This window comes from Gnatocerus cornutus, chromosome 1 (assembly GCF_029298725.1).
Source record: "Gnatocerus cornutus isolate USDA-ARS CGAHR chromosome 1, icGnaCorn1.1, whole genome shotgun sequence".
NCBI lineage: Eukaryota > Metazoa > Arthropoda > Insecta > Coleoptera > Tenebrionidae > Gnatocerus > Gnatocerus cornutus.
The window spans coordinates 36,427,689-36,452,808 of NC_142233.1; the positions used below are offsets into that span (position 1 = coordinate 36,427,689).

General features: G+C 34.3%; 5 protein-coding genes across 6 annotated transcripts in view; 3 read left to right on the plus strand and 2 right to left on the minus strand.

The window, feature by feature from the left end:
- Positions 1 to 1,895, plus strand: Psn (presenilin). The gene is made up of 7 exons (XM_088036612.1): positions 1 to 503; positions 558 to 767; positions 824 to 1,044; positions 1,092 to 1,190; positions 1,240 to 1,443; positions 1,497 to 1,609; positions 1,660 to 1,895. Exons 1-7 carry the CDS (start codon positions 127 to 129, stop codon positions 1,813 to 1,815), a joined length of 1,380 nt encoding a protein of 459 aa, XP_087892738.1. The 5' UTR covers positions 1 to 126; the 3' UTR covers positions 1,816 to 1,895.
- On the minus strand, positions 1,849 to 3,558 carry Rpp21 (ribonuclease P protein subunit Rpp21). Its single transcript, XM_088036647.1, has 4 exons — positions 3,472 to 3,558; positions 2,306 to 2,568; positions 2,155 to 2,255; positions 1,849 to 2,105 (listed from the first exon to the last, which is right to left on the minus strand). The coding sequence occupies exons 2-4, from the start codon at positions 2,408 to 2,410 to the stop codon at positions 1,889 to 1,891; spliced, it is 423 nt and encodes a 140-aa protein (XP_087892773.1). The 5' UTR covers positions 2,411 to 2,568; positions 3,472 to 3,558; the 3' UTR covers positions 1,849 to 1,888.
- Positions 2,562 to 3,591, plus strand: LOC148182210 (actin maturation protease). Its single transcript, XM_088036637.1, has one exon. The coding sequence runs from the start codon at positions 2,640 to 2,642 to the stop codon at positions 3,315 to 3,317; it is 678 nt and encodes a 225-aa protein (XP_087892763.1). The 5' UTR covers positions 2,562 to 2,639; the 3' UTR covers positions 3,318 to 3,591.
- Positions 3,573 to 8,843, plus strand: LOC148182211 (uncharacterized protein F54F2.9). Its single transcript, XM_088036625.1, has 4 exons — positions 3,573 to 3,707; positions 3,765 to 4,085; positions 4,139 to 4,855; positions 8,701 to 8,843. The coding sequence occupies exons 1-4, from the start codon at positions 3,573 to 3,575 to the stop codon at positions 8,782 to 8,784; spliced, it is 1,257 nt and encodes a 418-aa protein (XP_087892751.1). The 3' UTR covers positions 8,785 to 8,843.
- Positions 8,815 to 25,120, minus strand: part of KrT95D (phosphofurin acidic cluster sorting protein KrT95D) — a 19,862-nt gene continuing 3,556 nt past the window's right edge. The window contains exons 3-8 of one of the 2 annotated variants that reach the window (XM_088036598.1): positions 12,583 to 13,359; positions 12,325 to 12,530; positions 11,908 to 12,277; positions 10,094 to 10,424; positions 9,925 to 10,044; positions 8,815 to 9,873 (exon numbers count right to left, since the gene is read on the minus strand). In XM_088036598.1, coding sequence (XP_087892724.1) covers positions 9,740 to 9,873; positions 9,925 to 10,044; positions 10,094 to 10,424; positions 11,908 to 12,277; positions 12,325 to 12,530; positions 12,583 to 13,359 — 1,938 coding nt within the window. In that variant the 3' untranslated portion in view covers positions 8,815 to 9,739. Of the gene's footprint in view, positions 9,874 to 9,924; positions 10,045 to 10,093; positions 10,425 to 11,907; positions 12,278 to 12,324; positions 12,531 to 12,576; positions 13,360 to 25,120 lie in introns of both variants that reach the window. The other variant, XM_088036590.1, reaches the window with a different exon arrangement.

Below are 25,120 nucleotides of genomic sequence, written 5' to 3' on the forward strand. Positions count from 1 at the left end.
TTTCGGGTTCATCCTGTATAGTATAGAAGATCTTTGCTGACTCACCTTTGACAGCTGACAGCTGTCAAAACTATATTATTATTGTATTTTTCTTAAGTTCCTTGTTAATTTTCTCCACAAAATTGTATGTCTGAGAGTGGAAGCGACTTCGAGCCAGTGTCCGAGAAAACAAGACTGATGGACGGACATGTGGAAACGAACGGAAGTGGAAATTCGGTTACAGGAGATTCCAGAGCGGCACCCGAGGGTTCTCGGAAACGACGTTCCCGAAGAAGTCCAGACGATGATGAAACCATTCCTGAAACTCACGTCGTGGATGGAAGGGCAAATAGACCAACTCCTAGGGATTATGAAAATGTTGCTGAATTAAGAGATGAAGAGGAAGAGTTGAAGTATGGGGCCAAACATGTTATCAAGTTGTTTGCACCTGTGTCTCTGTGCATGGTTGTGGTTGTTGCAACCATCAGCACTGTGAATTTTTATTCAGTCAAAGATATGTATTTGTGAGTTCAGTATATTGTTGCTTAATGTTAGACTAATTAATATATTTTATTTAGGGTTTACACACCTTTCCATGAAGAAAGTTCTGATACTAGCACAAAAGTCTGGAATGCTGCAGCAAATTCATTAATTTTAATGGGGGTGATTGTGGTGATGACAGTACTCTTGATTGTCCTATATAAATATCGTTGTTATAAAACCATTCATGGATGGTTAATCATGTCATCTCTGATGCTCCTTTCAGTATTTTCATATCTATATTTAGAGTGAGTTTAATCAATCTAACCAGTTTATGTGGTGTAAAATGTGAATTCCATTTTAGAGAGATTTTAAGAGCTTACAACATTCCTATGGATTATCCAACAATTGTTTTATTAATGTGGAACTTTGGTGTTATGGGAATGATCTGCATCCATTGGCAAGGCCCATTACTCTTGCAACAAGCTTACCTGATTTTTGTAGCTGCACTTATGGCCCTAGTTTTTATTAAATATCTCCCAGAATGGACAACTTGGGCTGTTTTAGCTGTGATATCAGTCTGGGGTAACTTTCATTATCATAATGGATTTATGTCTAAAATTTAGTTTTAGATTTAATAGCCGTGTTAATGCCCAAAGGACCATTAAGAATTCTCGTTGAAACCGCCCAGGAAAGAAATGAACAAATTTTCCCAGCTCTAATTTATTCATGTATGAAAGTTATTTTTTCAAGCAAAGCTTAATAAATTCCGCTTTTTAGCCACTTACATGTACACATACACTAGTATGGCGACTCCAGCAGACAATACCGCGCGAACTTCTGTGGATTCAAATAGTGAAGAACATGGGTTCACCCAAGACTGGGTGGATAATCATGGCACTAGAATGGCTCAAAGGCAAATTGAAGTTCATGATGTCCCTAGAGGGACTCCACGGACGCAAATTCATCAAGAAGAAGAAGAAAGTATGCGAACAGAAAAACACAATTGGTCATTTTAATGCGAATTTATTTTCTAGGAGGTGTAAAACTAGGTCTTGGAGATTTTATCTTCTACAGTGTTTTGGTTGGTAAAGCCTCATCATATGGTGACTGGAATACTACTCTTGCTTGTTTTGTTGCAATTCTCATTGTAAGTAGAAGTTAAACTTTTTGTTTTGATAATTAATTGAGTTTTTTTAGGGACTATGTCTCACTCTACTCTTATTAGCAATCTTCAAAAAAGCGTTACCTGCGCTTCCAATTTCTATCACTTTTGGTCTGATTTTCTACTTTGCAACCAAAGAAATCGTTAGTCCCTTTGCAGACAGTTTAGCAGATGAACAAGTATTTATTTAACTACTTATGAAAAATATAAGTAAATAACGTAGATTAAGATGTTTGTGTAATTTTATTAATAAAATTGATGTTTCTATGAACTATTTTGGTAATCTAGAACTTCCACAAGACTTTCACTTTGCTGAGTCCAAGGAAGATGATCAGGATTGTGTATATCATACATTTTTTTTGTAAAACAAGTTGTGCACGTCCATATTAGGCGTTTTTTCTTTATCCTCACCTTGCAATTCACGCCCACAAGAAGTAAAGAACGGCATCCTTTACACATAGTTCTTTTCAAATCTATATCCCTAAAATCAATCATTATTATCAAAACAACTAATTTTTGAAGGTAATTACAGTCTTTGAACTGCTTTTTTTGATACTGCGACTACAAGGTTGCTGTACATTATGGATGCGATATTGCATGATTGATTTTTCGTTGCAGTTGCATTGCTTGCCTGAAATTTGCCTGGTAAAAGAAAGTGTTATGAATAAATCGAAATCAAACCTGATATAGATAATTCATTCGTTCAAGAATATCTTTTCCAGCACATTTCTTGATCTTTGATTTATTTACGCTTGTATTATCCGTCTTTTTTGGAGATGGTTCCATCACTATGACGTTTCGATTCTGACATTTCTTGCGTCATCAAAGTCAACATAACCTCAAATAGGTCTAGAAATCAGCTGATTCGAGATTGGAAGGCACGTTCGCCCAGACGAAAGTTGTAAAGCTAGTCGTAGATATATTTAACTTCAATTCAATTTTTTCTAAAAATAAAAAATGCATTAGGCAAAATTTCCGACAAATGTAAGCTAATGATCATTTTAGAGGCCAAGAGATGGACTTTTCCTGGGCAGAAGCGTTTCCAGAAGTGCATAAAGTCTGTACTTTATTTAGCTTAACGGAGTTAAGTGCCCCCTTGAAGTATTCTTATAGACCGCTTCCAGGATTTATTCAAGATGGCCCACAGTGTGGATTAGTAGCTTTAGCAATGTATTTGGGAAATCCAAGTCAAACCACAGTAGAAAAATTATTTCAATCTGCTAAAAGTATGGATTTCACCAACAATGGAGAAATATTCAGTGCTGAGAGCATGGCAAAATTAGCAAAATTGTATGCAGAATCCACTGATGTTCATGTATACTCTGGACTATTGAACACTGAAGAAATCAAAGAACTTCTAATAACTGGTGCCAATATCTTAGTGCCTTATGATACTGATAAAGACAACTCTCCTTGTTGTCAGAACGGCCAAAAAGCACATTGGGCAATAATTTCAGGAGCTGTGAAGACTGAAAGTGGATTCTTTGTTTTAGCTAGACATGGCAAAGCTAAGAACATTGCCATTTGGAAATTATCAGATTTATCTGAAAGTAATGCTCAGTTGAATGAAGTAGGGACATACTCTAAGCAGCCGGACATTAATTTCAAGTTACCCAAGGGAGGCATTGCAGGTACATTGGGGCTCAAATGTAAAGCTGTCATTTTAAGGAATGTGGAAGACAGAATCCATTAGCAGACGCTACCTTTACGCTTTATTGAACGTGAAAGTTCCATTTCATTGCGAAAAGAAAAAGAGTGACCAAAATCGTTTTAGCAACGCTTTCCATTTCCACCGATTAGATATTATTTATAAACCTTTAATGCAACAACACTCATTCTCTTATTACCTGAGGTGTTGACTGGTTGACATTGACACGCAGTATAACCTCACTTTTAGTTGTCAAATATTTTATAAAATGTGAATTTAGGACACTAATAAAACAATAAAATGTTTTCAATACGTGTAATTTTTGTTATATTTTTTGCGCGTGCAGTTGCCGCTTGGGATTCAGAGCAATTGGAAGTATTTGATGTGGTTGAGGAGGTTAAAGAAAATTTTTACACTTTGCTAAATGTATCACAAGTAAGTTAGGTTTTTTTTTAATAACTGTTTAATTTATTTTTACGTTAATTTTTTCAGGATGCCACAAACCAAGAAATTAAGTCGGCTTTCAGAGCTCTCACTTTAAAACTGCATCCAGATAAAAATCCAAATGTGGACACGTCAGTTCAGTTCAGAAACCTTGTTTCTGTTTATGATGTTCTTCGAAGTAGTTCTAAACGACAGTACTATGACGAGGTTCTTATAAATGGCCTTCCAAATTGGCGTTCAGCAGTCTATTATTACCGCTATGTTCGCAAAATGGGCATATTGGAAGTTTGCGTCATTTTGTTTGTTATAGTAACAATAGGACAGTATATAGTCAATTGGGCGGCGTACTTAGAGCGAAAATACACCATTGTATGTTACTGCTCCAGCTAATGAATTTTCAAGTAACTCTCTTTATTTATTAGGAACAAATTAAGAAACCCACTAAGCGCAACAAGCGATTAGATAAACCCTTGGAACCGGCTGTGATTTTACAAAAACCTTCAATAACCGACACTTTACCAATACAGATACCTCGACTTCTTTGGCATTTTATCACCTCTTTACCCAAAACTGTGGGTTTTCTGAAAACAGCAGTAGCTCAACAAATAGAAGAAGTTACTAGAGCACCAACTCCAGAACCTGAGGAAGTTCCTATTAGAGTGAAAACGGTTCGCAAACGCAACAAGGGTTTTGTTGTACCTGAAGGATCTAATTTTGAAACAACATTCCAAAATTCCAATGATTCTTTCCAATCCCCGGCACCTCCACCTGTGAGTTCTGGTGGATTATGGACTGATGATGATTTGGCAGAGTTGATAAAGTTGGTAAAAAAGCATCCAGGGGGTACATCTGGGAGGTGGGAGATTATAGCTGAAGCGATGGGGAGGTCTGTACCTGAAGTTACATACATGGCAAACAAGATGAAAGACAATTGTTATAAATTACCAAGCGAACAGGAGGAGGAGCCTCTGCCAGTTAAAGTGAAACAGAAGACAAAGAAAGAGGTTGATGGAGGTGAAGATGTAAAAAAGTGGAGTCAAGGACAACAAAAAGCGTTGGAAGAGGCTCTGGCTAAATATCCAAAAGGATGCGCTGAAAGATGGGAAAGAATAGCGGATTGTGTTCCTAATAAGACAAAGGTATGATAACGTAAATCTTTTCTAGTAAGGGTAATCTTTCAAATAATGTTAACATTAAAAACTAGAATTTCGACGCGCATTCACCATTTCAGACAAATTGCACTTATACAGTTAAACCCTGCTAATTTCGTTGTACAGTGTATACAGAGTCTATCATCACTAAATTCGGTTAAAGTTTACGGGGAAAGAGTAACAATAATTTGAAATTTCACCAAGAGGTACTACTATTGTCAACCAGTTTATGGTTTTAAAATCAACTTCCTGTGTTATTAGTTATACTGCAAGTAGTCGTCAACTTTGTAATACTGTCGGCCAAAAGTAACTGAACATACAGGTTTTTTTTTGTCATTGTAGAGCGAGTTAGAAAAAATCTATTGATCTACTAATAGGTCTCGGAAGCTAGTAATTTTATTGTGGCAAATTGTTGAAGAAGTCGTCTTAGAATTCTGTAATAAGGAATCAATAAATCGAAAAATGTATGGTATGTATTTAAAAAACAAAGTTGACAGCGACTTCTAGTGTACTTGACAGTCACCGGAAGTTGATTGCTTACAGTCAGTATCTGTTGGAAACATTTCAAAATTGTTTCTCCTACCCGGACATCATGGTGGAGTGTTGAAAGATGGTCTTCTTCACTGCCTACATCTAAAGTAATACTTAAAATCATTTAATGATTATATATACAGGATGTCTCAAAATTCGCGAATTCCGAGATCAGAGCTTTGTAGAAAATCACTTCAGTAGTTCTAATAATATGAAAAATAAATAAAAAAGATGTGCACTCTTTGAACGGCATTTTCTTTAAATGCACGGTGAAAATTCCAGCGTTTATTGTTATTTATGGTGTAGATGATTGTGGATAATAATAATGTAAAAGACTTTCTTGAAGAATTTTTTTTACTCTAAAGGCGGTTTGACACGAACACATTTTTTCACAAATTTTTACGAATAAAAATTTGAGAATTTTTCTTGCAAATTGACGTCACAAAATTAATGCTGAAAAATTTCTTCCTGTTCGCTAACCTCCAAAATCAGCGGTTAATTCTGTTTTTTTGGCGCATTGTTACTGCGCAGAATTGTGAAACTATTTGTGAATTTTTAGATGTTTGCAAATATTTTCTCCAATTTCGCTGTTTGCCACGAAAATATACAGGAAGGCAAACTGTCTCGGAATCCGCAATTAATTTTATTTTTTCGTTTTAGTTAAAAAGCTACAAGGCTTTAAAGTTGACTAATAGAATGGCTTCATAGCTATTTGTGTACCAAGGCCAAAAAGTGGTTCTTTTTTGGCCGAGCCTTTTTTTAATGGCCGAGGCGCTAGCCGAGGCCAGAAAGAAGGCGAGGGCAAAATGTCACTTTTTGGCGGTGTTACACACAAGATTTTTTAGGCGACATCATTAAATTTACAAGTTAATTAATTTTTATTTATGATTTATTGATTTAATCAATTATAACAACTAAATAATTGTAAATATTTATGAATCCTTCAGAAAAGTTCATATTTTCCTTATTTACATTTGCAGTTTCAGCACGTGTAGCTTCACAATTTGTATGATTTAGGTTTAATGTGTTTTTGTGTTAATGTTGTTGCAGAAGCACTGCTAGACATGTTCATTTTCAATAATTCAACACGTCTTTGTTGCACTTTACAGCAGTTTGTCGATTTGATTTTACCCAAATAATTATAAAATTGAGGGTAATATCGGTATCTTGACGTAATATGCAAAACTATGGATAGATGGCGCCACCACAGATCGGCCGAAAATGTTTGCGGCCAGAAAAGACTCACTTTTAGGCTGCTTTTAAGGCCTAAAAATTTCATTTTCAGTTTAAGTCGCCTAAAAAATAATTTTTCAATTTTACAGCAATCCAAGTAGCTTTCGGACCAAACGAATAATTTGTCACTTTCCCGTCACATTTGAAGTTTTAAATCAGTGGCGTCAATAAAAGGGAAAAACAATAACGTAATTTTATTCAAAAAACAGACAATAAAGCAACACTACAATAGATGTTCAAAATGTCCCCATCTTGTTCAACACATAATTCTAAACGACGCAACAATGTTTCCTTTATTGAACCCAACACATTTTTGTTTTGACGAACTTGATTTGTGATGTCCACAAAAATGGAACAAGTACGCCACTGATAAAAAATAAGAACTGTCAGTTTGACACCAAACAAAAAATTTCCTTCAGTAACTCTAATTCAAATTTTTATAACCTTATGCAAATTGTTCCCTGATTGGTCACATTCAAAGCCTTCCAGCTCTTAAACGGTTCAAGAAAACCTGAAAAAAACTTCGAAACATTACTTTTTACGACTGCCTCCATCACCCTTTTTTCTGTGGCCGTAACGTTACCTAACACCCCGTATATTATACATATTATACAGTATATTATACAGGATGTCCCAGAACTCGTGACCGAGAGAAAAAAGGCTTATCAAGGCAACAATTCTGAAGCAATATTTCTAAACAAAAATTCTCTAACTCAAAAAATAATCGAGTTAAGACGAAAAAACGGTAGCCAATCCGGAAGCGGAACAGAATTTGAAAATCGGTAACTATAGACACATGCTATCGTCCATTGGTCATGTGAACATTACACTCTCCTTGCCTAGGAAATTTTACTCCATCTCTAGAATAAGCTTCCGGGATTGGTTATTAATTTTTTATCCTTTCTCGAATACTAATAAACTTAAGCAATTTTGGTTTTGAAATTTATCATCTGTATTGCTGTCGGCACACCTTCCCTTGCTCTCTGGGTCATAAGTTCTGGGACATTCTGTATATTCAGATAGTCACTGATACTTGAGTTCTATAAATTTTAACTTTATTTTGTTATTTTGAAAAAACTTTCTGTTTGTTATTTTATTTTTAATATGTTACATTTATTTCTTAAACTGTTTTCATTTCTACCTATTCCTTTTTGTGAGCAATTGGTTAAATGAAACAGAATAATTGGCTATCTTGTTATAGTTTACGTGAGATAATAAGATTATTCCAAAAGTTCAGCGTGACAATCAATCGAGTTATAAGATAATTACTATAATTCTATTTGTAAGTTTTATACAAGTGTCCCAGAACTCGCGCCCCATAGAGCAAGGGAGGGTGCCGACAACAATACAGATGGTAAATTTCAAAACAAAAATTGACTAAGATTAATAGTATTCAAGAACTGATAAAAAGTTAATAACCAATCCCGAAAGCTTATTCAAGAAGTGGAGTAAAAGGCCATCCCAATTTCCTAGGCAACGAGAGTCTATTTTTCAACTGACCAATGGATGATAGTATGTGTCCATAGTTACCAATTTTCAAATTCTGTTCAGCTTCAGGATTGGCTACAGTTTTTTTGTCTTATCTCGGTTATTTTTTGAGTTAAAAAATTATAGTTTCGAAATTTTGGTTCAGAATTGTCCATAAGCCCTTTTTCTCTGGGGCGCGAGTTCTGGGACACTTGTATAATTGCACTTCAAGTTGTATTTTGAGGAATTTCATTGTTTCGATTTGTAAGACTGACCAGCTGGGTAAAAATATTTATTACGGTTCATTTCAAGGCAGATAAGACCCAACCACTTGAGGGTTATTATGTTTATGGGGGTTTCCGGTAAGGTGGCTGTAAACGATTTAAAAAGTCAAAGCCATAACCGCACTAGAGCGTTTGGTAAACTGTAGGTCAGGACGTGAGTTGTTGTCGCATTGATATAAATTAAAGTGCTTAAGGAACTGCGCATGTTTTTTTATAAGTATTTACGGGCACCACTGGGTTCCCCCTACTGAATTCGTAATTCATGTTTATTACCGTCAGCGGCTTTTTCAAAGTTTGATTTGTTTCCTTTTTTTCCAGGAGGAATGTATGATGCGTTTCAGGTACGTTGCAGAAACAGTGAGGAAGCAAAAGGAATCATCAGAGCAGCAACCTCCCGACTAAAAGTATTGTAAAAAAGAAAGGAAACAATAATAAAAGTACATATTCATGTTTATTTATATGTATGTAGTATATATTATAAACAATACTAATTTCAGACATTATTGCATTTATACAACAGTTACTATTCTATCATTTACAATCAAACACTGATGAACTATAGATGGATGTTCCAAAACTGTTGCACATTCCAAATGAGATAAATAGCGGAACATCCATCCGAGCTAACAAGTTGGAATGAGCTGCGTAAAATCACAGTTGCACGGCACTTTCCAATTCTTATATCAATACCTTTCACGTCATCACAGTTCAACTAACAACTTTTGGTGAGATGCTTTCAACATTCCCATTAACAAAATTTTATTTTGACATGGAACTATTTTTCACAGTCATTAATTTAAGAAAAAAAAAGGACTACAATGACTGTGAGAAACCTCTACACATTAATACAAACAACTTTCCGTCAAATTACACAAATTGTTGCTTTGGTATTTATGCAAAATGCTGATATGAACGGAGCTTTGCACATCATTTTTCAATAGTGATGATACCAACAAAGTAACAAAAACACGCATTATTATGAATATTATGATATGCAAAACCGTGGGTACGCTATATCGATATAAAAGTGGTTTAGCCACAAATAAATCTTGCTGTGCTTATAAACAAATCGGTTCAATTAACCTTAGCTTGTAAAAAAGTATTTTTTGTTTTCAAAAAATCTCAAGCATTTATCGATATCAATAACGACGACTATAAACTATATCACATATACGGAGTATTCTTAACGTGAGTTTTTTCATTTCAAACTTGAGTTTTGAGCCTTACTTGGATGTATTGTCAACGGTTGGATTACGATGGATTTAACCTTGACTAGAAGCGATGAAGGCATCGCGGAAACGAGACACGGAAGCAAAGCGGCGGGTTTTAAAAAAGGGAAGGTCCGTTTAACTTTTTGTTACATAGAATTTACTTCAGCACTCGCCAATGGCACTCCTACTAAAGCCACAGACAACTGTTTGACATGCGTCTGCCACGCTGAACTCAACTGGAAGAATTTCACTCCGTTGAATTCCACGCCATCCACATAAACTAAAAATACCAAAAATAAATAAACTTTATCATACTTCAAGGTTTAGTTACCTCTCATTGGAGTATTATGGGACGCTTTCGCGGAACAGATGAGTCTTGAGATTCCTTCGACAGTTTGACTGCGAGGTTCACTTTCTTTTTCCTTCTCTTTCTTCTTACCGAGTCTCATAACTATGAAAAAAAGTTCAATATTGCGTTGATTTCATTGTTATCATCTTACTCTTTTGTTTTTTTTCTTTGTTTGCCATGTGAATGGTCATACTGAGTCCTGAAGCATTTGAAGGCGAAGCCTGCAGACCACGAAACAGTCCTTTGAGTGAATTTTTACCGTCTGGTTTGGTTTTATCAGTCTTAACTGTGGCAGGTTCAGTGCTTTTTGAAATCTGCCAATAGTCTAGTTGTAATTCTAGAGGTTCCCAAGGCGAATCCCGAGTCTGCACGTTTGGTGACGATGGAGGAGTTAAGGAAGGAGCTGGAGGACTGGAACACATTAAGTCTTCAAGATCTACAGAGACGGACAAAGCATGCTCGGCGGGACCCACTCTGACTTCCTGCAAAATTGAATTAAAATAATGTTAACAAAACTATTTCATACAAATATGCATAACGACATATCCTTTTTAAAGGACTGGAAGTCAATGAAAATAATTACAATATTTCGACCTCGTTTAAAAGGTTTAAGGTAGTATGGTCGACGTAACCGTTTTCCTAGGATTTTGATAAAACTTTGTAAAAGTGTATAATAGAGGTACACTAGCAACTCCTCAAAATTATAAATCGATCTACCGTACAGTTTTTGAGAAAATCTAAGTCAAAATGTCATAAGAATACATGTAAAAAGTTTGTTTTTGCCGTTAAAATTTTAACGCTTCCTTGGATTTTTATAAAAATCTCACATAATATTTGTCTAGATGTTAAGAAGACACTCAGCATTTGCAAAATAAATTTTCACCTACAGTTTTTTCTTAAAATAATAAAGAAATCCGAAAGTGACACTTCAATAGCCTACATAGGTCAATGTGGCAACGTTGCCTGGTTGTCGCAAACGTATTTTGCAAATTATAAGTAAGTTTCTTTCTCAACTTCCTACTTAACCTGCACTAATTGCCCTCTAACAAACATCTTTATCGCATTTTCCGGAAAATTTTCACAATCCTTTTGTCAATAACCGATTTTTTGAACTGCGGCAAGCACTCAAACTTTTATCTTGTTTTTCCGCAAATTTTCGTTTCTGCCATCTGCCTTTAAACGTAACTATATCAGACATCCCAGCAATTAATAAACAGAAATGTAATCTGAAAATGTAATTTGTATAATATATCCGGTGAGATATTGGGATATTTCGACAGTTGACATATAGGTTGGTAGCAAACACTAAATTCCTATGCGAAATGGGTTGACGGGGTTGTAAGTAACTGGGGTTATTTTGTTATTTTAAATTTCGCGCGTATGGTACACTTTTTATTGCGTAGATTTAGTGACTTTTCGGTCATTCAAACTTTCACTGTACGAACTATAGATTATGTTCACAGCTCGCAGCGTTGCCAATACTACAACTGTCATGAAAGGTGTGAAGTTAGCAACATTCAAAAAGTATCTGCAACAAACTTCAGCTCAATTTGTGTCGACCATACTACCAATATACACGTCTTTGAATTCGTGGCATTTTTCAAAACACTGTCTATAAAACCCAGCCCACCGAAGGTATGAACTAATATAAAAAGTGTCAAAAAAACGGTAGACAAAAATCAAGTTTACAGGTGAAAATAAAGGTAAAATTGCTCTCAGAGATGACGAATTGCCTTCAAAATTTAATCATTTATTTGTCTTAAGACATCAAACCTTTGCACCAAATTTGAACGTTCTACGTTTACTCCTTCAGGGTGGTTTATTTTTTTGTTACTCAGTGTATTTATCACGATTGACCTTATGGAACGAAACCTACAATGTTGTTTCTAATTTACGAATGTAACAGCTGTTTCCGTAGTCGATTTGAATGCGTTAATAGGCCATCTTAAAAGAAATTTTTCTTACATTAACAAATGGGATGAAAAGTTGACTGGAATCATCCTGGCACGTTAACATCGCCTCTCCCAGTGGAAGTTGTGCAACAGGCGCAGTAGGTGGTACCGACAGATACCTCTGTAATCTCCCAGTAAGTTCATCAATTTTTAATTCTTGATCTGTTGGAAACAAAGACGCGTAACCTGAATCCAAATTAGCCAGATGTTTTGTCAGTCCACAATTTCCAACTGGAATAATGTATATTCTGATGTAATTCAACCATTCTGGCGGTTTCGTCGCTAAAAGTTCGACGTAAGGGCGGATCACCCAACCCACAAGAGTGTCTCCCCCAATCAATACTAATTTAACGAAGTTTCCAGGCTTGGCACAGCTATTGCAACTGCAATTGAACAATAAATTATTGTTTAACTTTCAAGTCAATCTTACTATTTGTGGATTTTGTTAAAAACAGCTGTAAGAACTGCTTTGACTTCGACTGATGATAATGGGAGGAAAATACGGTGATGAGTGAGACGCGCTGATAATGGTCCTGTAATACTGTCGGGGCCTGTGATTAATACAACAGCTTCAGGAAGAACTGTCTCTTCCAATGGCAACACTCGCGAAACTTGTTCGAGAAACATTTTGCGCGCCTAAACAATATTAATTAAAGGCAACCAATACTACTATTTAACTTACAGTTACCGTTTCAGGCGCCGGAACGTCTGCGCTAACGCTAAGCGAGTTTTTCTTCTTGCCTGAAGACGCAGACGACCTAAACAACTTTGACTTCCTTTCATTAAATTCTTGCATTAAATTGGTGAAATCGCTATCTCCTGATAACTTGGTTCTTGGTGTTGTCAACTGTTCACGTGGTGGAGATCCAGTTTGTGGATCTGATTGGACTTCAGCATCCGTAAAACAGAGATCTGCATTGCCATCGCTCCCTGACGCTTTATCATCTATAAACCTTTCTGATTCGCTGTTATGAGCTAAATTAGAGTCTAAAAGACTTTTACTACTACTGAAAAACGGTCGCAAGCTTGGCTTAGGTGTACTGGATATGGACATGGTATCTTGTTCTCCTGCTGAGTCTTCATCACAACTTAATGATTCGAGTTCATGAAAGAGAGCTTGTATGTCGCTTGGGTTAGACAAGTCGGCACTTCGACCACCTTCACTATCTGGCACTCTAAAGCGGCGTAATAGAGAAACGAAACGCTGTTTTAAGTTGTGCCTGGTGTGAGGCAACTTCGTTCGGATCGGCTCACTGTCTGAAAGATCAGCGACTTCTTCTTCACCAGAGCTGATTTCGTCTTCGTCATCGCTGAAGTCGTGGTCTCTGTCGACTTTATGTTCTTGATCGACGGGCGTAGAGCTCAATTGCAAAACGTTTATGCGGGCTATTGGACCTTTTTCTTTGTCTTTTCCACCGCCTTCGGGAAGCATCTCGAGTTCCATATCTATCTGTCTTTGCAAAACCTGAAAATTAAAATTTCGTTAAATTCTAAGTAGCAACAACCGCTATCTTAGTTGGGAAAATATTTCGTTACTACTATTTCTCAGACCGAATTTTCGCGAGGATTTCTGAGTAGATCAAACTATAAGCTAAAATTTGACAACAAGCAATCATTCAGAAAAATTACTGTCATTACTTAGTAACTGTCCAATTATCAGTTGTGAAAAATTTAACGGCTTTTTTGTCTTCAATGGGCCTTCAAAAAAAGTGCCATGTCTTGTACCTATCTTTAAAAATTAAAGGGGTCAATTTCACCCCTCATAGGGAGTTGACTGCAAAAAGTTGTAATTACGTGTGTTGTGTGTCCCCCTCACAACTAAAATTGACCTGTCTCAGCCTTTTTTTTTTATTCCACTAGTAAGTGCCTCAAAACGCCTCAGTTCCGTTTTTCAATATTTTTTTTATAGGGATTAGAAATAAAAAAATTATTATATCACTCTAAAGGTCTTCAATGGGCTTTTCAAAAAAAGTACCATGTCCTACATATACCTATCTTTAAAAATTAAAGGGGTTAATTTCACCCCTCAAAGGGAGTTGACTGCAAAAAGTTGTAAATACGTGTGTTGTGTGTCCCCCTCACAACTAAAATTGACCTGTCTCAGCGTTTTTTAAAATTCCACCAATAAGTGCCTCAAAACGCCTCTGTTTCGTTTTCGTTGGCCCACCCTGTATATTATTTTTGACCGCTAACGTCGTCCACACGTTACATATTAAAATTTGTAAAATCAGAATACGTTAGAACTGTAGCGCTTTGCCAGGCTTAGCGCTAACCTTTAATATAAATATAGGGTGATTCTTATTAATATTAATCAAAGGGTGCGTTGATATTCTTTGGACATGTGTTTTCTTACACCATACGATTTTGCTCAAGTTAGAAAAAACTGCGTGCTTTGCAGCAGTGAACGTTATTTTGTTATTTGCCACCAAGCACAACAATGAGGCAAGCTCACAAAAAGTGTTCTTGTCTCTTACAACAACCGCAATCCGCAAATCTAACACTTACACCTGACTTGACAGATGACAGATCCGTGACAGCGAAGTTGGGGCACAAAGACGTATCGTGTGGTAACATTTTAACTGTCCAAAATGTCCTTTAATTACACTAGATTTGCATCATTTCAGTTCGCATTAATGGTGCATAAAAAGTAGCAGTAGTTGCCGAAGAATAAATAATTAATACATGCACCCTAAACCCGGCCAATTTCACGCTTACTGTAAACTCAGATGATATGCACCTAGTAAATTTTATAGCCACATTATGAGAGGACCGGGCAGTACTAATCCTTGCGTTTGGAGATCATAAAAATCTCCTTAAATGAGCACGAAATGAGTTCGGGCCTGTTCAACCATCGGTTAACCCTCTACCTAGAAATTTGTCGGCTGCAGTTTACAACACCCAGTTTTACTTCTAAGGGTGGTTTGACTTAAGCCATAAAATGTTTACTAGGTGTATGTCAACTGAGTTTACTATACTTAAACAGGGTCGTATTTAATAAAAAATTGAATCGAATATAATAAACAAACACCTATATGTAGTCCGGCAACACTTGTGTCCACCCCCAAAATCGTCTTTAATTTTAAAGATAAAATTTTGAAAATTTGCATACGCTCACAGTTGACAAAGCTCTAGAAGCTGACACAAAAATTTGTTTTGTGTCACTGATAGTTTTGGCGTCGCGACGCCTTAAAAATCTAATTTTTAGTTAATTGTGAGAGTTTGTGATATCAACCCATAATTTAATTTTTTTTCAATAAAAATGTGTAAAAAATATTTCAGTTGTTATTTTAGATTCAATACAAATTGTCTTCAAAATTTCAGAAAAAAATGCGGTTTTATCAAGTTAGTTTCCAATTTCATTACGTCAAAATTGGGAACAACGTTTACACCCATCTGTCAACATCTTGTGTCACAAATGACATCTATCCTTTGGCTCGCTTTAAATTGTAACAAAAGTCTTAATTGGTGAAATTGTCACTTTGTGGATGTAAATTAACGATTTCTGGTGTCCATAAAGTGCAACATGCCCGTGTTAATCAAAAATAAATCTTTTTTAAATTTTTGCGTCAGCTTCTAGAGCTTTGTCAACTATGAGCGTATGCAAATTTTCAAAATTGTAACTTTAAAATTAAAGACGATTTTGGGGGTGGACACAAGTGTTGCCGGACCCTGTATAAACTGTCGTTACTTAAACTTATAATAAGTTCATTGAGAGAAGTTTATCGAAATTTAAAGATTCAAAACCGTCGTGCAAGAATCCCTCTGTATAAAATACAAATATGACATTTTTTTGACAGTTTTAAACGAGGAAAGTGGCATGTGACTTACTTGACAGCAGCAACCTGCGTTAACGTCAAAATAACCCACGTTAACCGAGGGTTATAGCGTAAATAGCCATATAATATTTGCTTTGTGAACAACAACCATGCCAGTGACATTGTCAAACTTGTTAACATTTGTTAAAATGACTTGCTTGGAGTATTTTTGTTAAAAACCCTTAAAATCAAATATTCCGAGCAGATCATTTCTAGATTATTTTGAAAGCTTCTACATCTACTCGAAATATCAATGCTCCTCGACAAGCCTCGTAGATTAACTACATCTTACATAGGTATTATTAAAAATAACCCACTTATCCCATAAATAACCATGTATTATTCTTCCCACTGCTCTCTCGGAAGCAATAAAAAACTACATTATACTGCCTTAATTCAATTTAGAAAACCAGTTACAAATTAGATGACGTTGAAATAAATGGAAACAAATCTTTAATCAGTTTATTACAAGGATAAACAACCCTGATGAACATTAAATGCAACCCGATTTTTAAAAATAACTAGAAATTTGTAATTGCGTTTTTTTGCTACGTAATTAATAAGTGTAACAATGACGTTAAAGACAATAATTTGATAATAATATGTAATTCCTTTTTGACAAATTTTGAAGTGTTTTTTTTGCATAAACGTAATTATCCATTGTGTAGATTTTTTTTCATTTAAAGTGCAAAATCGATAAAGTTATCCATTGAGGTCATTTGTATTAGATGAAGAACATTCCAAACTACACAAAAATTTACATTTTTTAATGTTTTTGAATCAAGTCACATTAGTCACACATGAATAAAGTATTTATAGGTTGCATTTAACTCGTCAGGGTCGGAAACTTATATGAATCACATTGTATAATGTATAAACTACGGTCCGCGCATTGGATATTTTGTACCTAATAAAAAAATGTTGACGTCAAGTCAGAAAATCAACAATTGATTCTCATTAGAGTTGAATGGAAAATACAATAATTGGGATTAAAAATTTACATAACAATTACATTAATTATGTACTTAAAGTTCTGTGTTCAATACGGAGTTCACGCCAAAAAAGCAATTTGTGCCAAGGCTGTGATTTTTTTCTCTTTCGATCCGTGACAGGGTGACATGCTAATGTGCAGCTTGCACATTATTTTTCTTTCGCTAAATTTAATCGATGTACCATTACCATCTGTGCTATCGTTTTGTTTTCATTGCATATTTTCACACTTTATCGGTCCAGTGTATAAATAAAGTAAATACAGCTAAGAATGGATATGGAGCCGTGTAATTCATTCATCATCTCGCAATTTTCGTAATTGTTTTATTGAAAATTATCAGATATTGTCATAAAATTAAAGACAAAATCCGCGGAGTTTGATGTTTGGTAAATTCACGAAGCAAAATATGAGAGGGGACACGATAATGTTCTGTTATTCGTAAATTAATAACAAGCGGCGAATTGTGACATAAAGAAGACTTCATTGGAAGTAATTTAAGCAGCGTAATTAAATTTTACATAAAAAAGTCGACAATAATTAGGTACACGAATTTATTACGAAAGATGGAATAAATTCGCGAGCAAAATGTAAAAATACAAAATATGTCCATTTGAGAATTTGTCCTTTTTTTGATGCAATAATTTTTGCCCAGTAAAAATTCTTTTGACGTTTTTACCATTTTCTTTTAACTTTTCCTTAATCCTTCTAATTAATCAGCATAAATAAATACATACGTTTTTTTAACATTTTTAAACCATAATAAATAGTTTTGGAAATTAATGTGTAATAAATTTTCCCATTTCAAAACCGGTCTGCAATACTTTTTGTACAGAGTGTCCTAGAACTCGCGCCCCAGAGAAAAAGGGCTTTTAAAACTAAAATTTTCTAGCTCAAAAAATAATCGAGATAAGACGAAGAAACGGTAGCCAATCCCGAAGCTGAAGAGAATTTTATTTTTTATAAATATTAGGTAAACGTAGTATATTGGTTTCATAAAAAATGGAACAAGCTAAGTTTTATCTCGTAATGCGGACAACGAATGTCAGTAATATAATAAGTATCAATTAATACTTGACATCAGTTGTCTGCCAAATCTGTCTGTACAAAGTTAAACAGAAGAAGAGAATTTCGAAGATTATTTGCGAGAAAGGAGCGGCAACTAACGTAACAAATTTTCATGCATTTCTTTAATGAAGTGTCATACTTGTCAAAAAGTTTAAACTCGCTGTTTAAAATTCGTAAGAAACTACGAAAAATATTAGGAAAATTGCATTTAATGTATTCAGAAAAACAAGAAGTCAAGCGCACCAGTAAGAAATTCATTTCGAAAAAAAGCAATAAAGAACATTTTTTCAAACTCAGATAGGTTGTGGCTTAGGGGAAAGGCTTACTCTAGGTTATTCCTGCAGAAAATTTAGACATCGGCAGCAGAATTTGAAAGGGATAAGTTAAATACCTGTCGCGGGTACACGTCAATTTTAATTAATAGATGGTTTCATAACTATATATCAAATTTTATTAATATGTACACTCCCGTTCAAAAGTATTTGCCCACTAACATTTTTTTAAGTAACTCCAAAATAATTTTTTTCTTCCGCTTTTGTTTGGCGTTTTTTGTTTTCATGTTTATATACTTCATTGATGCTAACAGCATTTTTTTTTCTTTTTTTGATGTTTTTGAAAATATCAATTTTTTTATTTTTTAATGTACTTTTAGAAATTTTGAAAAAGTTATTGTTTCACATATTTTTACAATCCATCAGCCTATAAATGTAAAAATGAAAGAGTTGATTGACATTTATCGTTTTTTTAATATCGTAAAGGTGTTTGACAACAAAACTTCTTTAATTTGTGGTTGCGGAAGTTTATTGTTTTTCAAGTTTTTCTCAAAAAATTTGTGACAGTTTTGTACAGAAATGGTGAAGAAAGTTAAGTTAGGTGTGGAAACGCGTGCAATGATTATCGCTTATCACAGAATCAGCAGAAATATCCGCGAAATCGCAAAAGAATTAATAATATTTTTAAGGCTGTTCTACCCCTCAACTAAAATTCGTGTTTTGAAAAATATGCAACCCAACATACTAACCATTTGACACATGCCAATCATCCATAAGGGTGAAAATCGTCTGTAAAATTAGCATATTTTCTACCACAGTTCAGCAGTAAACCAGGCAGATGAATTTGCCTTGCTTTGGAGTTTGTTTCGAACGTTTTCCCGATTTCGAAATATTATGTCTCTCGAAAATAATAAATGAAAAATAAAGAGAAATAATAAATGATGGCATCATCTAATAAACTTTATGTTTCAAGTAAAAAATGTTTCGTTAAAAATGTGTACCATCACAATTTTATTTTCAAAATTACACTGTGCGACAAATTCAAATTAATTTTGAATGTGTTATGTAATCCAAACAAAGTACATACCCAACGAACATCCTCACCTTAAAACCTTTACAATTTTTAACATAAGTAGTTGAAAAAAACACAGAAAAGAGATTCTTCTTCTATTTTACTTATGATTTTAATGTATGTATGGTTATCAATATTTAAAATACACATAAAAAAAACTAAAATAAAAAAAATTATATGCAAATCATAACTTGTTTAGCCGCCAACTTTGATACAATTTTTTTACTCTTTATTACAAAATTCGATTTTTTTACAATAATTTTAAATTGATTGTATTTGACAATGTACAGACTTTTACTTTGGAAACAAAAATGTTTAAAACTTACAAAGTCATAGAATTTTACTTTTAAAATTAAATATAAAATTTGGTGGTGACTTGCGGTTACGAATCCGCGGGTATGTAATAAAAACAATTCTACCAAATTTTAAAATGGATGCTTGGGTACTTCCGAATAACACAAAATATTACAGGTAGGTAAAGAATACATATGTTCTAGAGCTACAATTTTTCTTATAAAATTGAAAAAACACTCAATCACGATTTTTTTTTTTCGATAAATCGCTTATGCCAAAGGTATTTTTACCATGGCAGCATAGAAGGTGGTGTGCGGTTGAGTCTTAATAATCTAAAAATTAGATGTAGAAGTTGTTTTTAATCGCGGAAAATGCAAGATTGTAGAAAAAATATTGTGTGTATTTCGAGCGCAAATTCAAATTACCGTTTTCGAGAGGTTGCCGCCCATCTTTAGACTTTTTGTCTCTTTTAATCGGCAATGTAAATTTTTACGCTCTTAATTCACAAATAGCTATTAAAATTTGTGTAGTTGTACTTTTGCCATCAGCTACTTATACAGGATGTCCCAGAACTCGCGCCCCAGAGAGAAAGGGCTTATGGAGGCAACAATTCTGAACCAAAATTTTAAAACCATAATTTTTTAACTCAAAAAATAACCGAGATAAGACAAAAAAACTGTAGCCAATCCCGAAGCCGAACAGAATTTGAAAATTGGTAACTATGGACACATACTATCATCCATTGGTCAGTTAAGCATTAGATTCTCGTTGCCTAGGAAATTGGGATGGCCATTTACTCCACTTCTCGAATAAGCTACTGGGATTGGTTGTTAACTTTTTATCAGTTCTCGAATACTATTAAACTTAGTCAATTTTTGTTTTGAAATTTACCATCTGTATTGCTGTCGGCACCCTCCCTTGCTCTCTAGGGCGCGAGTTCTGGGACACCCTGTATTAACGTGAGTTTCAAAATTATGAAAGATATCCATCGATCTAGAAGGATTCTAAGTAATACTGGTGTATTAAATTTTAACACTAATTTGTTTTTACTTTTTATACGTGGACGTCAAAAAACTATACATTTATACGTATCACGAAAAATTAAAAAATAACATATCTTGGCACAACTAATTATTTCAAAAATTGAGAACAAATGTCCACCTTAATGAATGTTTTCATCATTTTGGAAAAGTTTAAAAAGTTGCTACAGTAGCACAATTTGAGATATGTATAACGAAATCATTGAAAATGTAAAATCATGCTTTGGATAATTATTTTAACAAAGTTGGGGAAATTGCCAAAACACAGAAGTAACAATATAGAGCTATGCTGGTATCTAAAAATCAAATAGTTACGGGAGTGCTAAAAAGCTTTCAAACGTCTAATCTTTTTATTTTAACCTGACGGTCATGTATGGGAGACAACTCGGTGCTGACCTTTTTGGTCTTATGGCTACTTGAGAAAACATTCCACCCTGCCTGCGGCAAAGGACCAAATGGCCAAATATGCAATAAAATGCATAACTATCAATGTATGAAATGCATTTAATCCGTTGTCCTATATAGAATAGACTGCTTAAATGCAATGTTGTAATGCAAGTTATTAATTGAGGTCTATTTCAAGAGTCAAAAGCGAATTTTTTGTCAACAAAGATGAGTTTGATTGCACTTAATCTAAACTCAAAATACTACACTCAACTGAGAAAAAGAAAGGTTCTGAACAGTGACTTTTTAATTATATTATCGCTTGAAAACCATTTGCAATCGTTAATCTAATTATTAAAATGTCGACAAAATGTCTAAAAATTTATTTTTAGAAATCTTGCATGAGGGTTAAAATGTTATTATATTCAGATGCGGCAGTCTTCAATTCTTGGTAAGAAGTAGGTATAAAGTTGGGGTCCCAATGGTCAATCGCCGGTCGGCCGAGTTGTAGTCGTCGAACCGTGATTAGGATTAGAGACCCCCTGTTGTGAGGGGCTGTAAATCATGGCAACATTGAAGTGTTGGTTGCCGACTTTTTGAAAATTGGGGATCATTTTTACATTACATTTTATTTTTTTCTAAAGAAACTATTCATGTGGGGAAAAAACCAAGGAGTTTCCCGGATGTAGAATAAAATCCCTCATCTATCGAGTCGTAGTTCAAGCAAAAATTCCTAAAACTGTGCCCGTAAAACGACATGGCGTTTTTTCAGTTTTTATTTTTTTTTTAATAAATTTATAAGAAATTTTAAAAAATCAAAGAGTTTCCCGTGTACATTTTGATAATATCTACACGTACAAAAAAAATCAAAACTCCAACTCCTAATTTGTGGCCGTAAAAAGTAATGGCGTTTTGCGCTATTTCCTATGCACTTCGGCCGGGGTAGGACAGAGCCTTAAGGCTGTTCTACCCCTCAACTAAAATTCGTGTTTTGAAAAATATGCAACCCAACATACTAATCATTTGACACATGCCAATCATCCATAAGGGTGAAAATCGTCTGTAAAATTAGCATATTTTCTACCACAGTACAGCAATAAACCAGGCAGATAAGTTTGCCTTGGTTCAGAGTTTGTTTCATAGATTTTTCTTATTTCGAAATACGATGTCCCTCGAAATTAATTTAATGCATTGGAAAATTATCATTAATGATAATAAATCAAAATGAATAAAATGAAGATATTTTCCCATCTTGTTATTTCTTTTGCTTGAATGTTTACGCTGTTATTAATAAAATCCATTGCAACAAATTTAAAAATCTGGCGCATGTGTGTTTTGAGCACTTCCAAATAAAACAAAATATTTCAGGTAAACTATTTTGGAAAACAAAATTAGTTTTAAAATCTGTGTAAATGTGCTTTGACAGGTAGAGAAATTAGAGTGAGGTTTGCGAAGAAACCATAGTCATTACCAGTTTTCAGGTAGAGTCCTAAAAGCAAGAAAGCTAATCCATCGTTCTAGAAGAATTCCAAGTATTATATTAAATTGTCTTTAAAATGTGATTAACCGACACTTCACATGACAGAATCAAAAGAAACAAACCCAACTGTATCATAATGCCATAGATCACCGGAAAAATGTTAAAAAAAATCATGTCTTAAATTTTTCGAGTTTTGATGGATTAAAGAGGAAAAGTTTAATGCCAAAATTAACGATTTCTGTGCAGTAATTTTAGGTTCAAAAGAATTTTTTACCTAATAGTCATTTTACGCAAAGGCATAGTGCAAAAAAAATTGAAAAAATCTTGTTAGAAATGCCAGAAAACTGTTTTTCTATTTCGCGTTCATAATGAAGATATTTCGATACGCGTTTCAGCGTATTTCGGTATCGTAATGGACCAATCCCGTGCCAATATTTCTAGGAGCATAAATTTTTCTTACGTTTGCAGCAGTACCGTCAACCTGCCGTCAACGTTGACAATTTAGATTTTGGTTTTGATAAATTTCTTGTTGTACTTGGCTTAATAATTCATCGGAGAAAAACTCTTTGGATGCAAGAGAACCATCATGATCATGATCAACATCTTTGCTCTCTTGGCTCCCTTACCTCAAAACGTCACAACTGTCAAACTGACATTGGATTTGACTACTTCGAATTTTTTTCCCGAACATTTTGCAAATGCCAACGACCCTAAAATTCCCTAGATTTCGAAATTAAGTTTTTTCGTTTAAAACAAGACGAAATAGAAAAAATAGCGTATGATACTTGTTCATAATGCATTTTGCCGCACTTACTACTTTACTTTACTTACTACTTACTACTACTCGCTGCGCTCGTCGTGTCCTAAAAACATGCGTGCGGCAAAATGTTCATTATGAAACGCCTTTCATAATATACTATTATAAGATTTTGTAATGAACAATCTCTATCAGTGTGACATCGTTCACATGAAACCATAGTTACATTACTCGTTCATGAACCAACCTGACTAACGCCAACAATACTGCAGCAACGTTACTATGGCTTTGAATACTAGAAATTTAAATTATTGGGGGAACAGTTCAGCAATGTTGCCATTTTCCTAATTTTCTTTTAATCCTCCTGCAAAAATAGAGAGTCTGCACTTTTTTAAAAAAAATTTTAGTACTCTGGTGGACCACCCAATTACGTCCTTTCAAGATGGTGTGCCACTTTCCCGACACCTGTACATATACAGCCGCGGACAAAAAATCTTTGACGTCAATGTCATTTAATTGTCGCATGGTGTAAAACCCCACTTAAAATATGTAACCATACTTATTTGTACTGTCAATTTTGAGTTATAATTTTTTAATTTCAAAATTTTCAGTGTTTTCAATATTGCAAGGAACTGACTGTAGATCATACCGCTCTGTACTAAAGATAATATTCTAATTTTATTCGTTTCAGTCTTGATAATTCTTAATTGTCAACTTGTCAATACTTTGATGTTTTAAACGTCAATAATGGCAATGATAGTAAAGCACAGACTACACTCAAATTTTTGAAACGTCAGAAAAATGACGTCTAAGATTTTGTGTCCGCGGCTGTATGTGTTGTTATTTATATTTTTATTTATTTATTTATTTATTTTTTATTTTCATCGCTTTGGAAAATATGAGATTAATTCGCAACAAACTAACAAACAATAAAAATCTTGGGTCAAAAAAAATACTTAGCCTTACTACCTTACTATTTTTGCATCTCGAAAATTGAAATGTATCTTATATTCGAGTTGGAATTTATAGTCGATAAATCAATAAAGATCAAGTCTAACCGATGGAAAAAGCATAGCGATTACTGAATTACTTATTAGGTACATATTTTTGAAATCCAAAGGATAGATTTTGAGATCCAATAGATAATTCAAAATTTGAAGTCTCAAAACAAGAGTGCATCTCAATTATACGAAAGATAAGGTTTTTTCTTTTAGAAATTTTTATTTTAAAAGTATTAAATATTTGTAAACACTGATTGCAAATAACATTAGCAAACCATAATTTTACTTCTTAGAAATGTGTCAATTCGAAGGGGTAAACTAGATAATTTAAAAAAAGAGGGGTATTATAATTTTATTATTTTCTTTATTTTTTTAATTGAGTGTAATTTAATTGATAATTACAATTTTCGTTCGTTCGTAATTGGGCCAGCTTTATGCCTGGCAAGAAAATTTAGTAATAATAATCTTGATAAGAATGAGATTAAAATGTTATGGGATTCATGAGCTTTAGCTCTCGGTAGTGAGTAGGTATCTGGTTGGGGTTCCAATGGTCAATCCCGACTCGGTCGAGCCGTAGTCGTCGAACCGTCATTAGGATTAGAGACCCCTGCTGTGAGGGGTTGTAAATCATTTGTATTTTGAAGTGTTGGTTGCCGACTTTTAGAAAATTGAGGACCATTTTTACATTACATTTTATTTTTTTCTAAAAAAACTATTTATAATTGAAAAAAATCAAGGAGTTTCCCGGGTGTAGAATACAATTCTCTATCTATCAAGTCGTAGTTCAAGCAAAAATTCCTAAAACTGTGCCCGTAAAACGACATGGCGTTTTTTCAGTTTTTATTTTTTTTAAATAAATCTATTAAGAATTTTTGAAAATCACAGAGTTTCCCGTGTACATTTCGATATTGTCTACACGTACAAAAAAAATCAAAACTCCAACTCTTAATTTGTGGCCGTAAAAAGTAATGGCGTTTTGCATTATTTCCTATGCACTTCGGCCGGGGTAGGACAGAGCCTTAAGTGGGCAAATACTTTTGAGCAGTAGTGTATGT

What these genes read in the sequence shown, in the direction of transcription:
- Rpp21 (XM_088036647.1), bottom strand. Translation starts at nt 2,410, where the DNA reads ATGGAACCATCTCCAAAAAAGACGGATAATACAAGCGTAAATAAATCA. An exon ending in GAATGAATTATCTATATCAG is followed by an intron (nt 2,256 to 2,305) that starts GTTTGATTTCGA and finishes GGCAAATTTCAG; the next exon opens with GCAAGCAATGCAACTGCAAC. An exon ending in AAAAAAGCAGTTCAAAGACT is followed by an intron (nt 2,106 to 2,154) that starts GTAATTACCTTC and finishes GATTGATTTTAG; the next exon opens with GGATATAGATTTGAAAAGAA.
- LOC148182211 (XM_088036625.1), top strand. Translation starts at nt 3,573, where the DNA reads ATGTTTTCAATACGTGTAATTTTTGTTATATTTTTTGCGCGTGCAGTT. An exon ending in CTTTGCTAAATGTATCACAA is followed by an intron (nt 3,708 to 3,764) that starts GTAAGTTAGGTT and finishes TAATTTTTTCAG; the next exon opens with GATGCCACAAACCAAGAAAT. An exon ending in TAGAGCGAAAATACACCATT is followed by an intron (nt 4,086 to 4,138) that starts GTATGTTACTGC and finishes TTTATTTATTAG; the next exon opens with GAACAAATTAAGAAACCCAC.
- LOC148182210 (XM_088036637.1), top strand. Translation starts at nt 2,640, where the DNA reads ATGGACTTTTCCTGGGCAGAAGCGTTTCCAGAAGTGCATAAAGTCTGT.
- Psn (XM_088036612.1), top strand. Translation starts at nt 127, where the DNA reads ATGTCTGAGAGTGGAAGCGACTTCGAGCCAGTGTCCGAGAAAACAAGA. An exon ending in TTTTCATATCTATATTTAGA is followed by an intron (nt 768 to 823) that starts GTGAGTTTAATC and finishes ATTCCATTTTAG; the next exon opens with AGAGATTTTAAGAGCTTACA. An exon ending in TCATCAAGAAGAAGAAGAAA is followed by an intron (nt 1,444 to 1,496) that starts GTATGCGAACAG and finishes TTTATTTTCTAG; the next exon opens with GAGGTGTAAAACTAGGTCTT.